Consider the following 16,175-nt stretch of genomic DNA (forward strand, 5'->3'; position numbering starts at 1 on the left):
GCATTAGTTTTTGTGTGGTGCTTTCTGAAAAACCTGTTTGCCTTTCACCCTTCCATTTTCTCCTGGCTAAAACTATTGTACATGATGGCTGGCACCCCAGCAACCATGCTGTGACTTTATGGAAGTCAAACTCTCAGGACAGTGAAGCAGAAAGGCACAAGGAGCCAACATCCCTTATGACTTTGTGTAGCAGGCACAGCCAACCCTGTCTACCTCCACACTAGTTTTACAGGACTGAGAAAAACTATTTTGTGTAAGCTACCATTATTTCAGTCTGTTTCCAGATTTCAAATGCTAAGTTCAACACCCATTTGATTTATCTGGGGCAGCTAAATAAAGAGACCTAATATTCTTAGTCTTCTGCTTTATCTACTCTTGCCTTATGGCAAATTTTTCCACTATCAGGGTTTCAACTATTGTCTCTCAAGATTCCCAAGTTTGAGGTTTCCCACATCTCACCTAAAAATTTCCAACTACCTTTAAAACATGTCCATTTGGATGTCCCCATTACCTCAAAATTTGAATTAGTATCATCTCTTATTTTATTAGTCCTCCTTCCCAATTTCCTTATTGTTTAATAGATTTTCTCAACCAGTCAAGCTCAAGACTGTAATGGAAATTTCCTCAAAATGTGTTTCACCAGCACCAGGGTATCTTGGGAGGCTCATTAAGAATGCGAATCCCCAAGCCCACCACAGATTTACTCAACTAAATCTTCACAAGCCAGCCCAATAAGATCCCTGATAATTTATGAACCTACTACCAATGTTATTACTAATAAAATATCAATATGCTATTACCAATAAGATCCATGGTAACTTATTAATATTAGAATTCTAAATTATTATTGAGACTTGCTTTTTTTAAAAAAGTCCTTCTCTCTCCTGCCCTATGTTTACTAAATATTCACTAAATAGCAAAGTCCTATAATATGATTGCTATGATTTGGCTGTGTCCCCACCCAAATCTCATCTTAAATTGTTGCTCCCATAATCCCCAAGTGTTGTGGAAGAGACCTGGTGGGAGGTAACTGAATCATGGGGGCAGGTCTTTCCCGTCCTGTTCTCATGACAGTGAATAAGTCTCACGAGATCTGATAGTTTTATAAAGAGCAGTTCCCCTGCACACGCTCTTTTGCCTTTGCTCCTCCTTCACTTTCCGCCATGATTGTGAGGCCTCCCCAGCCATGTGAAACTGAGTCCATTAAACCTCTTTTTCTTTATAAATTACCCAGTCTTGGGTATGTTTTTATTAGCAGCCTAAGAGTGGACTAACACAATGACCTTTGTGACCTCACTTCCTACTATTCTTCCCCTCACTGTTCCTAATTCCCGATTCTCTCCTGCCTTGGGGCATTTGCTCTGGCTGGAACACCCTTCCCCCAGATCCCCACCAGGCCAACTCCCTTATCTCCTTCATGCCAACTTTTCAATGAGGGCTAGTCTAACTAACCTACTTAAAATTGCAATCCATCCACCCACCTTAAACATTTTGCTTTCTCTTCATTTTCCCCATAGCATTTGCCACACAACAAATTCTATAATTAGCATATTTTGTGTGTGTTTTGTCTCCTGCCTCACTAGAAAGTAAGCACCTCCAGGGCCATGCTTTTCCTCTTCTGTTAACTGATGTATCCCAAGTGCCTGTAACAGTAGTTGAAGTTCAGTAGACATCTGCTGAATGAGTTAATGATTCAGTCAGAAATCTGATTCCTCCCTTCCCATTCTCACTGTTCCACTCTAATACTAATTCTGACTTTTGTCATTTTAAGACTGTTTTGCAAGAGTCTATCTACCATACCTTTTCCTCCAAACCAGCCAACACACTTCCAGACTTAGCTAAGTTACTACTTTTAGGATGTCCCTCCCTTATAACGACGTGGCCCCCAACTGGCCCTGTTAGATATTATATATTGGAGTTAGGCTTAAATAAGAAATTAGATTCAATGAACTCTAAGAACCTGTTCAAATATTTGGTCCTGTGTCCAAATGACTCACCTTAGCATTTAAAATGCTTTGTAATCTGGCAGTAGTCTACCTAACCAAACTTTTAGCCTGCTCCTTCCAAGTTTCCCTCTGCTTCCGGCCAATTTCCTTAAGAACTCTGAAATAAGCCATGTTCACTTTCCCCATTTGTTCATGTTATGACTGTCTTCAACACTCTCCTAACTACAGAAATAGATGTCAGTATCCTTTAGGATCCTGCTGCTCAGACTGTGATCTGCAGGCCAGCATCCTTCAGCATTACATTCTTGTCAGAAATGTAGTAACTCTGGCCCCACTCCAGACCTCCTGAATCAGACTCTGCGTTTAACAAGATCCTCAGGTGATTCCTATGAACCTTCGAGTTTGAGAAGCACTGTGTGAGGGCTCATCTCAAATCACACCTGAATGAAATGTTCACTCAGCAGGCCTCATGTTCAGTAATAAGTATGTACTAAATTCCTAATCTTCCATAGGTCCTGCGTCCTCCACAGCATGCACAATATTTAATTAACAACATCCCCTCTTAGACTATTTATTCCCTCTTTAAGTCCTTTCTCCCCAGTTTGGTTGTAAACAACTTACAGGCATGACAGTCATACATCTGGCCAATCTGGATGAAGGGAACAGAAACCCATTCAAGTCATTTCAAAGGGGGAAAAAGAGCTTATTTTAATGCTACTTGGGAACTAGGGCTATAAAATTCGGGAAGGCAGGCTCCAAGGTCTCGCCACCCTCTCTCAGGATCTGTGTCTGCCCATCCATTCCATTTTCTTTGCTATCTCTCTACTCACTCATAGTTTCTGCTTTCTTCTATCAGCAGCATTCCTATGACTTATTATGGCCACCCATTCTCTCCCATACCAGCCTATTCACCTCTGCTCCCTTCTGCTTTTACTCTAAATCGCTAACTTTAATGTTTTCAAGAGAGATATGATTAACACAGAGACTCTTTTTGAGCCAAACCACAAGGTTACAAGTGTCTGAGTCACATAAGAATTGGTTGATTCTGGGTCAGGAGCCAACCATAGTCCAATCAGCTGAGGCCAAAAAGGCTGCAGTTCGGAACAAGGCCCTCTAGGCAGCAGGGCCTCTCTCAAAGGAGAATATTCCTTAGGAAAGGTAGGACTATATTTCTCAGGAAAGAAATATTTCCTAGGAAAGAAAAGTGTGGGCAGAGCAGGCAATGAGCCACAACGCCAGCCCCACAGAGTCATTATTTGTCTTCACCACAGTCCCAAGCACAATGCTGAAGCTATAATAAACTGGAATCAACTAATCTCAGGGGAAAGGGTCATTCACCAAGCACCACTATGGCCCTGACACTGTGCTGGACGCACAGGGAATACAAAGATTAAACAAGCAGCAGTCCTTGTTTTCCCAGAGCTCTTAATCCAAATGTGTCACTGAACTAGTTACTTGACCTTGGGCAAATTACTAAACCATAATGGGCCACAGTTTCCTCAACTATCAGATGGCACTCCACCTTCACCAACCTCCAGGAGTGTTGTAAGTTTCCATAAAGTAATCTTTGTAAAAGTACTTTGGAAAATACACAAGCCAATCAAGAACAATACTGCAGCCCTGTAATCCCCTCACATGCCACAGGTTTTGCAGTGCTCTCAGACTTTTTCTCTTCCCCCTATTTCCCACAATATAGGACCCATCAATTCCTATTATTTAAAAGAACACCACCAACTATTACCATTCTACTTTCACTATCTCTATGACTAATTTCACTCAGAAGTGTAAAAAAAATGAATTTTTACAGTGTGCATTTTAAAAGTATAATGTATTCAACTGTGTATGTAAAACTATAATGCCCTATATAAGTATTTTTTGGTGTATTACAAATGACAGCATGTACCGAATTCCTATGTAGTACACAGGCCAGTTTTGAATCTTGCTTGGTCTTCTCCCCACAGCAGTTTCATTTAATATTTCCTAAATACTGCAATCAGAAAATTTCAGGGACCCTATTTTTACAGGGAGACCCTAAGAAGAAAAAATGGCCTGTCTCCATCCCTGAAATCCAATTCTCCTAACTTATATATTTTTCTAAAACCACTTCACCACCTGTCTCACATTAAAAGATGGAGGTGGGGAGGAAGAGTGGGAATCAGCGATGATGGCAAGATAGATTTCTGAAAAACATGTTATTCCACCCTCTGCAGGATTCAAGTACCGGTTTATGGGAGAGGACAAACAAACCTTGGGATATTTACAGTCTTGGCTTTGACGCGAGCAAAATCAAATAATATTTACAGAGTGCCTGCCACATGGCAGGCAGGATGTTGAGGGCTCCCCGGAGACGATGAAGAGTCTGGGCCCTCGGAAAGCTTACTTGCTTCTACCCCGGAGCATCTGTTACTCAGTGTTGACAACCATGGCCATTCAAGAGCTGGTCCCAGGTGGAGCAAAGAAAACAGCTTCCACCTGGCTGAAAAGTCAGCTCAGCTGGCCGAAGTGAGGGTTTCGGGCAAAAGGGAAACACAAAAACGAAACCTCAGACGCAAGCTGGTGGGACTCCGCTGCAGGAGGCAGAATTGCAGAAGCTGTAATGCAGGGAACCCACTCGGCACCCGACCCCGATGAAGGCTCCCCGCGCTTCGAGAGGCAAGGGACTACGGATCAAAGGATCCTGCAGCCCGGGAAAAGCAAACTCGCTTCGCTGGGAGCTCAGATAGGAGGTTGCAAAACGGTGGGCGCCGGAGGCAGGGGCGGCGGGCTGGGGATCTGCTGAGTGGAAATCGAGCTGGTGGGGAGGGAGGTGGGCAGGGCGAGTGAGCTCAGTGACTGGGACCTAATGGTCACACTGCGGTGCAAAGCACGCCTCGGGGCTCCCGCGGAGAACACCCATTCGAGGGTACTGGAGCCTGGAAAGGGTCTGCGAGTGCACTGGGGGCAGCGCGGGGGGAAGGGTCCCCTAGGGGCCGGGCGCGACAGTCGGACTGCCGCCGGGGAAGAGGTGGGATGCGGTCTCTTCCAGGATAAACACACACGCTCACACACACACTCGCCTCCCGACCCCGGGCTAGCCCCGAACCTCGGCGGCCCCTTACCTTCGGCGCGCGAGCGGATCTCCGACACGGTCCTCCGCATGGTGGGCATCGCGGCGGCGGCTGCAGGTGGGTCCTCAGCCCGGACTCTGCACCTGTCACGGCGTGGTACACGCGGGAGACCCGGCTGCGCCGCGCAGAGCGCTCAGCTGCAGCCTGGGCCGCGCCGCCGCCCACCTAGGGCAGAGCCGCCGCCGGGCGCGGCCCCCGCACGCCGACAGGAGGAGGAGAAAGGCAGCGGTGGCGGCGAAGGTGGCGGCGTCCGCAGAGCTGGGCGAGCTCTTGCTGCAGCCGCGGAGGGGCGGCTCGGCGAGGGGCGGAGCTCGGGCGCCGGCGCCGGGGGAGCGGCCTGCGGGGCTTGCGCTCCTCCTCCCGCGGCCGCTCTGCAAGGAAGGCGGGTGAGGGGCGGGGAGAGCCAGGGGGAGCCTCCTTCGCCCCGCCCCGCCCCGCTTCGGACCGTATCACGACTCAAAGGGGGGATCAACTCTTAGCCTCCTCAGTCCTCCAGCGTTTTCGCTCCGCCCCGTGGAGTTGGTTGACCCGGTTCCTCCTCCAGGCCACTCGGACTCTCTCACATCTTGCTGAGAAGGGAAAGACTGCTCTGGCTGCTGCATTCTCACGAATCCCCTCCCGCTACCCCTGGCTTTTGAGCGCAGTGGAGCCGCCCGTCGTCCGGAAAGAGCTGTTGGGTCTGAGCCGGCAGGCGAAAGCGAAAGGGTCTGGGACTACAAGGTTTAGCCCCCAGCCAGAGCAGGAAAGGAACGACTGACTGTTCGCCATCTGGGTGTAATTCTAACCTCTCTGCACGCCCAGCCCGACTCGTGGCCTGAGCCGCACTTGTCCTCCTGCCCCCCCACTAGCAACAGGCTGCCAGGTCGGGAGGCCCCTGGTGCCCATGGTGCTCTTGTCCATGGGGTTTGGGTGCGTCTGGGCCCCGCCTGCAAGTGGGCCCGGTGCATCTCCCTAGTTCAGGCTCTGCAGCCTGACAAGGCACTGAAATAGCAATTAAGCCAACTAAGTATTGGCCCAGGTGGTTCACAAAAGACTTTTTTTTTTTCTTTTAGTTAAATCTGCATAAAGTTGGATGCAGTCGTTTTATCTGCAAAGGGGAGAGGAGTCTTTGTATAAAATCCATAAATATGTTAAATTTTAATTTGCCGATGTCCTTCAGACTATCATAGCCTCATTACCTTTTATTTTGTATACCGAGATCTATGCTAAAAAGTTGTCAAAACAAATACTTCACCTTCAAGTTAAGATGTAAGGTTTTGTGCTGTTTCTGGCGAGCTGCTGAACTGGCAGGAAAGGAATAAACCAGAAACAATAAATCAGAAGCAATTTGCTTCTTCCCTCATTTCATGCTCTTCCTCCAGCAACCAGCGAAAGAGATCCTCACATAGAGGCCTTTTATTTGAGATCTTTTCACATCCTGAAGGGAGAGAGCTGGAGAGGTTTGACCTGAGAGAGAAGTGATTATTTCCAAGCCTCAGGAAAAAATGAAATAAAATCTGCTAATAGCGTCCTATCTCCATTTGTGGTATTTCTTCTGCTTCCTGCAGGTAGCACTTGCTAATCAGAGCCCTGCCCTACATTAATACTCAGGCAGTCAATGCATATTTATGAAGAGCCCACTCTAGTTGGCTCTGATTCAGAGGCTGGAATTAGAACAAAGAAAATGTATTCTCAGTGTTCATGGAACATCTCAGGGTAAAGCAGGACTCAACAATAAATGAATGTATCTGTTTCAGTGATAGTCATGATTTAAAGTATGGTCTTCTAAACGTAAAAAATGAACACAGCTTTTTCTGGACTGTCATCACTGGGCATTTTTATTTCTTCCAAGGCCCAGGGTCGCCTTGTATAAAGCAGGCTTCCTCTGGCTTAATGAACATGAGTCTGAAACAAAATTAAAGGGCTAATATAGCAAGGAAAATAGTAAAAATAATAATCAGCTTTAAAAGTTAGCGAACAGAAACTGGAGGAAATGCAGTGCTTTTCTGATTAACATTTTAGGTGTAATTCTATATGAAGCCATAACCAGTTCTTATTAAAAATCAGTGCGCAGCAGCATGACGATAGTTCATTTATGAGCAATCACCTTTGTAATTCCTAATTAGTCCTCAGATGGGGTTGAGGTTCAATTCTGCTTATTTACAAGTAATAACTGAAGGAACTCCAGAAGTTACCTCTGTTTTGTATAGAGCAATCCATTTTTTACATGTGTGTCCCATTAACTCATCAGCAAAGTTGAAAACGTCATTGATACAGGAAACAAGTCATTTATACAGAGAAGACTATTGCATGATATAGTCTATAGATTACCGTGTGTCCTTTCCCTGATATTATCACTTTATCCATAATGGCAAGCGTATCCCAACTACCTTATTTCTTAAAAACCACTCATTCCTGATTGCTAGAAATCACACATTTTTGTTGGTTCAGAACTTGATTGAAGTTGAGGATTGCATTAATCTGCATCTGCTTGATTTTAAGGCTCTCAGATCGTCTCACCTTCTATTGTGTGAGAAGTGCAATGTGCCAGCCCCTGGCAGGGAACTCCGGTTCCAGCCACATGACTTTGTCACGGAATCTGTAGTAGAATTCAGATGTCAGCAAGATCATTTAAAATCTTTCAGGTCATATGACTATACTGCTGATAGACTTAGAAGGAAGAGGGTTATTTAAGGACAACTTCCCTAAGATCCAGGTTTTATCCTCCACAAAATATACATTGAATACATAACACGTGTGAGGTGCTGAGCCAGAGAACTAGGTTATAGAGGCACTTAATGAAAGCTAAACAGCAGTAGCAACAAGATGGCTAATATGTCATGCCAAATAGACAAGCAGCAACTATGGACTTTGAGAGAAAGCTAAGTTTCTAAGAGCTAGGGTGATCAACATTGTTGAGCTAGATCTTAAAGTAGGGGTTAATTCTATAGAAATAAAAAGGAGACCTCTTTCTAGTGGGAATGCTTGGTAGTCATTGTTTAATGAACGTTTAAGGTCAGTGGAGTGATAGAGGAGCATATATATTTGGCAGGAACAAAGAGACTGACTTGACTACAGTAAAGGTTTTTCATTGGGAATCCATGTATGGAGACTAAAGGTGCCAGATTTGGGAGAGTCTGAAATGTCATCTTAGGATACTTTTGTTTCCTAATGAGCCTTCTAAATGAATGATGCTAGGAATCCCAATATGCCCATTTTTAAGCGTTTTTTTTTTTTTTTGACATTTTTCCCTTGAATTTTGCCACAAATTTTCCTCAACTTTACTAAGTAAATTATGTTCTAATATAATGAACATTGAGTGGCAGATGTTCGTTACATTCCCAATAACTGTGCCATGTAGGACTAAATGGGAAAACATGTCCTTAGCTTTCTCTTTGAATTAGGATGGCTGTTTTAAGTCATTAGAGAAAATAAAGTATGTGTAAATACGTCTACTCTGTTCTACTGTCATAGCAGGGTGTGGACATCAATGGAACTACATTGGCCTACAGACTCAGGTTTAAACTTCATTCAAATCAGAGGTGACTGTCAGGTACCCAGAGTTGGGTAAATGATAGTTGAAATTACAAAGGAAAAAAATACAATAAAAGAACTAAGAGGATGTCACTACTGGAACTAAACAGATTGGAAATCAAGTTTTCATGCCAAGAAAATTAAATAGGAGAAAGAATAGTCTTTTCAACAAAGGATGTTGGGACAACTGGATATCCACATGCCAAAGAAAAAAGTTGGACCCCTGCCTTGTATCATACACAAAAACTAACTCAAAATGGATCAAACACCCAAAATGTAAAAGTTAAATTATCTATAAAACTCTTCAGAGAAAAATAGTAAATATTTATTAACTTAGATAATAGTTTCTTACATATGGCATCAAAAGCACAAACAACAAAAGAAAAAAGAGATAAATTGCACATCATCAAATTAAAAACTTTTGTCTGGGCACAGTGGCTCATGCCTGTAATCCCAGCACTTTGGAGGCCCAGGTGGGCGGATCACTTGAGGTCAGGAGTTCGAGACCAGCCTGGCCAACATGGTGAAACCCCATCTCTACTAAAAATACAAAAATTAGCTGGGCGTGGTGGTGGGTGCCTGTAATCTCAGCTACCTGGGAGGCTGAGGCAGGAGAATCGCTTGAACCCAGGAAGCAGAGGTTGTAGTGAGCTGAAATCATGCCACTGCACTCCAGTCTGGGTGACAGAGCGAGACTTTGTCTCAAAAACAAACAAACAAACAAACAAAACCAAACTTTTGTGCTTCCAAATACATCATTAAGAAATTGTAAAAGAACCCACAGAAAGGGAGAAAACTTTTGTAAACCATATAGCTGATTAGCGACTTGTACCTAGATTATATTAAAAACGATTATGAGGCTGGGTGACATGGCTCTTGCCTGTAATCCCAGCAATTTGGGAGGCCAAGTAAGGAGGATCATTTAATCCCAAAAGTTCTAAACCAGCCTGGGCAACGTTGAGACCTTGTCTCTACAAATAATTAAAACATTAGCCAGGCGTGATGGTGCACGCCTATGGCCCCAGCTATTTGGAGGCTGAGGTGGGAGAATCACTTGGGCTGGGGTGGTCGAGGCTGCAGGGAGCCAAGCCATGATCACCACTGCACTCCAGCTTGGGAGACAAAGCAGGATCCCATCTCAAGAAAAAAAAAGAACTATCATGATTCACTAATAAAAAGACAACCCAATTTAAAAATGAGCAATGAGCAAAGGATCTGGATAGTTATTTCTCCAAAGCAGATATGCAAATGGCCTATAAACTCATAAAAAGATGCTCAATGTCATTAGCTATTAGGGAAGCGCAAATCAAAAACCTGAGATAACACTTCATACTCAGTAGAATGGCTATGATCAAAAAGATAGATAATTTTGTGTTGGAGAGAATGTAGAGAAGTTGTAGCACTCATATACTGCTGGTGGAATGTAAATGGTGAAGTTGCTTTAGAAAATAGTCTGGCAATTCATTAAATGTTAAACATGGAGTTACCATATGGTCTAGCAATTACACCTTTAGGTATACACCTAAGAGAAAAGTAGATGTCCACACAGAAATTTATACACAAATGTTACATTATTCATAATAGCCAAAAAGGGGAAATAATGCAAATGCCCCTCAAGTGATAAATAAAATGTGGTATATTCATACCATGGTATATTCTGCAATAAAAAGTAATAAAATAACACATGCTATAACATGGATGACTTTGAAAACATGCTAAGTGAAAGAACCAGTTACAAAAGCTCACATATTGTATGATTCCAATTATATGACATGTCCAGAATAGGCAAATCTACACAAACAAAAAGATTAATGGTTGCTGAGGGATGGGGGGTGGAATGGGAGCACTGGGAGATGACAGCTGATGCAGAGTTTCTTTTTAGGGTAATAAAAAATATTGTGATGGATGCACAATTCTGTAAATATACTAATGGATTATATTAAGGTGAATTGTATGTTATGTGAATTATATCTTAATAAAGCTGTTAAAAATTTTTTTAAATTAAATCTCCAAAGGCATCAGCCAAAAAATGACCAAGTCCAGAAAATCCAAAAGAGATATCAGAGGATATTCCTATCTTGGGAGGAATTGCACTTATTAATTACTTGATATTACCTGAGTTTGTCATTGTCTGGGACCCCCAAAATTATGAATTGGTCCCCTTTGGGAGAAACTTATAGTCAAGTAGGTGAGAGAAGCTTGCTCACTAATTTGTTAACTCACAATGCAGCTGGAAGTGCTTTGGAAACTCATGTCCTGGGGGTTGTTGGAGACATGGCTGAGAACCCTGCTTGTGATTGAGATTGAGGCATGGAAAGTGGATTACCACACAACCATACAATACATACACTAAGCAGTGCTGGCCACTATACTTCCAATTCTTTTGCAGAAGCACTAAAGAAACGGGTAAATTAATCTTAAGTTTTACATAATTAACATCTTTTAGTTTAACATTTAGGTTGAGATGTAAAATTCTATCTAATAGCAAAGCTGCCTGGTTATTCCAAGTGAAGATTAGGCTTTGGTATCTATAATCATGGGTGTTATATATTAATTTAATGCATAGTGTATGGTTAAAGTATCATTATACTGTTAGACTTGCAAGGGACTTTCTTCGCCCCAGCCTTCTTCATTTTGATTGCTTACTTTGTGTCACCACCTTTATATGCACAACCCTCCAATACACGAGCGAGATGTTTAGGCTCTGTTCCCAGAATGTATCTTCATTCTATGCACATTACTTTATCTCTACCTCTACCACCTGTGTACAAGTCACCATCATCGCTTGCCTGCCATACTTTCTAACTGGTCGCCCTGCTTCTATGCCTGTCTTCCATTCGTCTCACAGGAGCCACCATTATTATTATTGCTTTAAAACACAAACTGGTTCATGTTATTTCTTGAGACTCTTTGGTAGCTTCCCATGGCACTCAGGAAGAAAACCAAATCTTTATGATCCTGCCCTTGCTTGTTTCTCAGACTCATCTTCTCCAGCCCCTCATTCGTCCACAGGGCTCAGATGATTCCAGCCTACTCCAGCTAATATTGCCCCACTATCCCCAATGCTAGACACTGCCACATTGCCTTATTCTATTTTTCTCATAGTACTTATCACTATGTGGAGTTTTCTTATTTGTTTATTTACCTGTTTATGATAAATAGTTCTCGCTGCGTTTGTCTTGCTAATTGCAATTTGTTCAACCTTAACAACAGTGTCTGTCATACAGTCCAGGATTCATACATAGTTGTTGAATGAATGAATGTAAATGAACTGGATCCCTCAGATTGGAAACTGGAAATGAGTAGAAGGATAGGTAGTGTTCCATCTGAAGAGATAATAAGTTATGTCCTTCATAAGTATGTTTATTGGGGTATATTATTTTGTGAGAATTATTTGCATGAAATAATTTAGAACATATTTGCTTTGGAGTATTTGATATCAGCAAAACCTTGTGCCACAAAAATTAATGTCAAAATTAAGTGATCAAATTTTAAATATAAACCAATTTCAACCAAAAGTTCTAAATTTGCTGTCATTGAATAATTTAGTCACTTATTCTTACTCATAATGATAAAATCAATACTTTTCCCTCACAACTATGATTCATTTCTCATACCTGTAGTACTACTGTCTTTTCAAACACCTTAGCAAGGTCTTAATACAAAGTTATAGTGTCTTTAATGTTATTATCTTCTGCCTATACTGGGTATTTCCAACAAAAAGTACAACAATGTTTTCTTCAATATAATTGAAAATATTCTGCTCCTGTTTAAATGAAACTAGAGTTTCAAAATGCAGTTTTGTATTATATGAAAGAACTCTTGAAAGAAATTTTTAAAGAATAAGTATCTCCAGGATATTTAAAATCAGGTTCAACTCACACACAATCTTTTGGGAAAAACACTTATTGAGTATTTTATTCAAAAAGTAAATGCACATTCAAAGGGAAACGATCTGCTGTATCATAATATCTAGTATTGGATCTTACATTCAATAGCGTTATTTCAAACAGATGAAAAGAGATTAATTAAATTTTTTTTTTTTACTTTAAAAGTTTCCTGCATATCAGAGCCAAGATGTGAAAAATTCATACTTAATTAGAAGTGCTGCTTCTTTTCCAAAGGTTACCAAACAGCATTTCAATAATGCTGGTTTCTATACAAAGTATTATTATAAAATAGTCCCTGAACTTGTGTATAAGACAATCAACATAATATTGTCATACATTTAGACATTTTTAAAAGCAGCTTTATTGAGGTAGAATTGATATACAATAAACTTCATGTGTCTAACATGTAGAATTTAAGTTCTGATACATATATATAACTGTGAAGCCATCACTACATTCAAGATAAGAAACATATCCATTCCTTCCAAAAGTTTCCTCTTGACCCATGGAATGGTTCTTATCTGTAACTAGATAAGCTTTTTCATCAGCATTCAGCACAACTTACTGAGTGCCCACCATGTTTTAGATAATGAGCAGGATATTGGAAATTGAGTGGTCAGCTAAAACAGACAGGATCCAGACTGTTATAGAATGTATGTTGCATCAGGAAGACAAATACTAATCAAATTATTATGTGAATAAATATAAAATTACCACGGTATATTGTACTCTGGGCAAGCTAGGCTGTATCTGTATATAATGATTGTATCCCCAAATATTTCTGGGCCTCCACACCTATATCAGAAACCCTTTAATGTTGCTTATAGGGCTTTTGCAATGTATCTAAAAATTTACACTAAACATTTTGTTTCTACTGCATGTTATGTCTTTTATTTTGAAAACAGTATGGTATGATGTTTGATGTATGAAAAGGATAACCAGTGGAGAAAAATATTATTATATAATTTATTTTCTTGATGTTGACCAGAAAGTCAATATTGAAAAAGAAAAAGGAAAGGAAAAAAACCTCCCAAGAAAATCTTGCTTTTTTTTCTCACCATGTCACATTAGGTGTTATTTCAAGGAGACAAAGTCACAATAATGAGGTAAAAAATATTGAGGGGGGAAAGTCCAGAATTTTTATTAAAAATCAAGCATAGTCTGGGCGCAGTGGCTCATGCCTGTAATCCCAGCACTTTTGGAGTCCGAGGCAGGCAGATCACGAGGTCAGGAGATCGAGACCATCCTGGCCAACATGATGAAACCCCATCTCTACTAAAAATACAAAAATTAGCTCGGCATGGTGGTATGCACCTACAGTCCCAACTACTTGGGAAGTTGAGGCAGGAGAATCGCTTGAACCCAGGAGGCAGAGGTTGCAGTGAGCCAAGATTGTGCCATTGCACTCCAGCCTGGCGACAGAGTGAGACTCTGTGTCAAAAAAGAAAAAATAAATACAAAATTTAAAAAGCATAGTAAATGAAATAAAGACGATTATCAAGTACAATTTTGTAATTCCATAATTCCATGACTTTTAATTTAGAAAGAATGCCAGGCTTAAGTAAGATCATTTTCTGATGAATTGAAATAAGCTATAGCTTTCAAATATAAAATATTTGCCAATTGTGTTTGAGCCTCTTAGATGATATGGCCCCTGTTCAGCGGTTCATAATTCACTTTAGTGTTTAGTAGATTTATTGGAAAATCACAACTTTTTTTCCTCTGACCCCAAAAATCTCAGAAACAACATCTGCTGTAAAGAGGGATTGTTTATCACTGTAACTTCTTGCCAACTTTGAACTGTGAGGAAATCCACCAAATGGAGAAAGAGAATCAATACTTAATTCAGGATTACATTTAGGTATTTGTCCCAGAGAGCAGAAGCTGGGGTCAGGGGCAGACACTTTAAGGAAAAGATATAAAGGAACTAAGTGGAGGTTTGTGTAAGCTGGAGACACTGAAGGTATGAGCACAGGTGAACTCGTGCCGGGTGTGGGAGCAGAGTCTACACCTCTTGTATAGATCTGCTTGTCTGTGCCAGACTGCAAATGGCAGCTTTTTTCTCCCTGCCCGTATCCTCCTGTCGTCTGTTTTACGTTTGGTCTAAACACCTGAACACTGACCTTAGCCTATTAAATTGGAATCTCTTCTCTCTTCTTCCTGAATCCATGGTATTCTGATTCCAATTTGTCTCCCCAGCTTCAGCAGCCATATATTCTCTAATTGAGGCAGCTGCAATCTGTTGCCTCGTGTAGCCACTCAGTTTCCCATGCCCACTGGTTTAATTCTGCACCTAGTCCTGGCCCCTTTTGGCTTCCTCTGGGTTGTTCTTGATCTAAAACTGACAGTGCAGAAGGCAAAGGGAGACCTGTGGGTTGGGAAATAGTATTAATAAAAAATTTGAATAGGTACATGGGAGCCAGATTATGAAGAACCATGCAAACCAGCAAAGGTGATAGGAATGAATGCACAGAACAAAAGGTAGTCATTGTAGGGAGGCTCTGGGACACATGATAACCTTGTACTTTGAAAAGGTTTTTATGGTGATAATAGAATATGAAGCATGGATTAGAGGTAGAGAAACCAGACTGGAGATGATAAAGGTCTGTTCAATTAACAGAGGAAATGGTGATTTTAAAAAGTTAAGTTTGAATATAATATGAGGCATTTATAGTAATACTTCTGGGACTATGGAGAATAAAGGACAATAGTCTATCTGCAGAAAAAACAGATACTCTTCCCTCTCTAGTTACAGATGTAAGTATAGATATAGATATACTTGAACTTTTCAGATGTTGGGTTAATTTCCTACTGAGTCAGAAATTCTGACCTTTGAGGAGGGAAGAGTACCTGACTTAAGGAACAGAACTGAAATCAGAAGATGTGGGTTTGGATCTCAGCTCTGGAACTTTTGAGTGGTTTAATCATGGGAATGTCATTTGAAGACCTTTCTGAACCTCAGATTAGCTCAGTGGGGTAACATGCGGGCTCTGCAGTCAAACTGCTAGACTCTGATCCAGGTTATACCACTTGCCAGATGCTTCATTTTGGAGAAGTTACCAACTTTTCTGTGCCTCAGATTCCTCATCTGTCAAATGGGGATAATTATAACGCCTATTTCATAGGATTATTGTGAGAAGTACCTGAGATATTTTATTGCAACATACAATACAAATTTTAGTTGCTTTTATTTATTTATTTAGAGTCTCATTCGGTTGTCTGGGCTGGAGTGCAGTGGTGTGAGCTTGGCTCACTGCAACCTCTGACTCCTTGGTTTAAGCGATTCTGGTGCCTCAGCCTCCTGAGTAGCTGGGATTACAGGCGTCTGCCACCATACCTGGCTAATTTTTGCATTTTTAGTAGGGACGGGGTTTCAACATTTGCCCAGACTTGTTCAAACTCCTGAGCTCAAGTGATTTGGCCTCCTCGGCCTTCCAAAGTGCTAGGATTTCAGGCCTGAGCCACCGTGCCCTACCTGCCGTTATTATTTTAATTTAGTACATCCAACATTTTTCCTACTCTGTAAGTGACATAAAATTAATGATTACAGTTACTAGAGGCATTTTCTTCAGTCATGCCTTTCTTGGTAAAGTCTAATAATGCAAGTTTATGTAATCTGTCATTTGTATGACAAAAGGCATCAATGTTAGATATTTAATTGTGATGGAGGATTCTATTTACTGGTTTCAAGAAACTTGCTGTAAAAATGCTCATTAGTA

The 16,175-nt window shown here is 41.3% G+C and overlaps 1 protein-coding gene across 4 annotated transcripts in view; it reads right to left on the reverse strand.

The window, feature by feature from the left end:
- ATP8A1 (ATPase phospholipid transporting 8A1) overlaps positions 1-8,931 on the reverse strand; it is a 252,519-nt gene extending 243,588 nt beyond the window's left edge. For all 4 annotated transcript variants that reach the window (XM_034958523.3, XM_003832229.4, XM_003832230.4 and 1 more), the window contains exon 1: positions 5,045-8,931. In XM_034958523.3, coding sequence (XP_034814414.2) covers positions 5,045-5,093 — 49 coding nt within the window. In that variant the 5' untranslated portion in view covers positions 5,094-8,931. The remainder of the gene's footprint in view (positions 1-5,044) is intronic.
- Positions 8,932-16,175: the final 7,244 nt, after the last annotated feature.

The sequence above is a fragment of the Pan paniscus genome, chromosome 3 (assembly GCF_029289425.2).
Source record: "Pan paniscus chromosome 3, NHGRI_mPanPan1-v2.0_pri, whole genome shotgun sequence".
In the NCBI taxonomy this organism is placed as follows: Eukaryota; Metazoa; Chordata; class Mammalia; order Primates; family Hominidae; genus Pan; species Pan paniscus.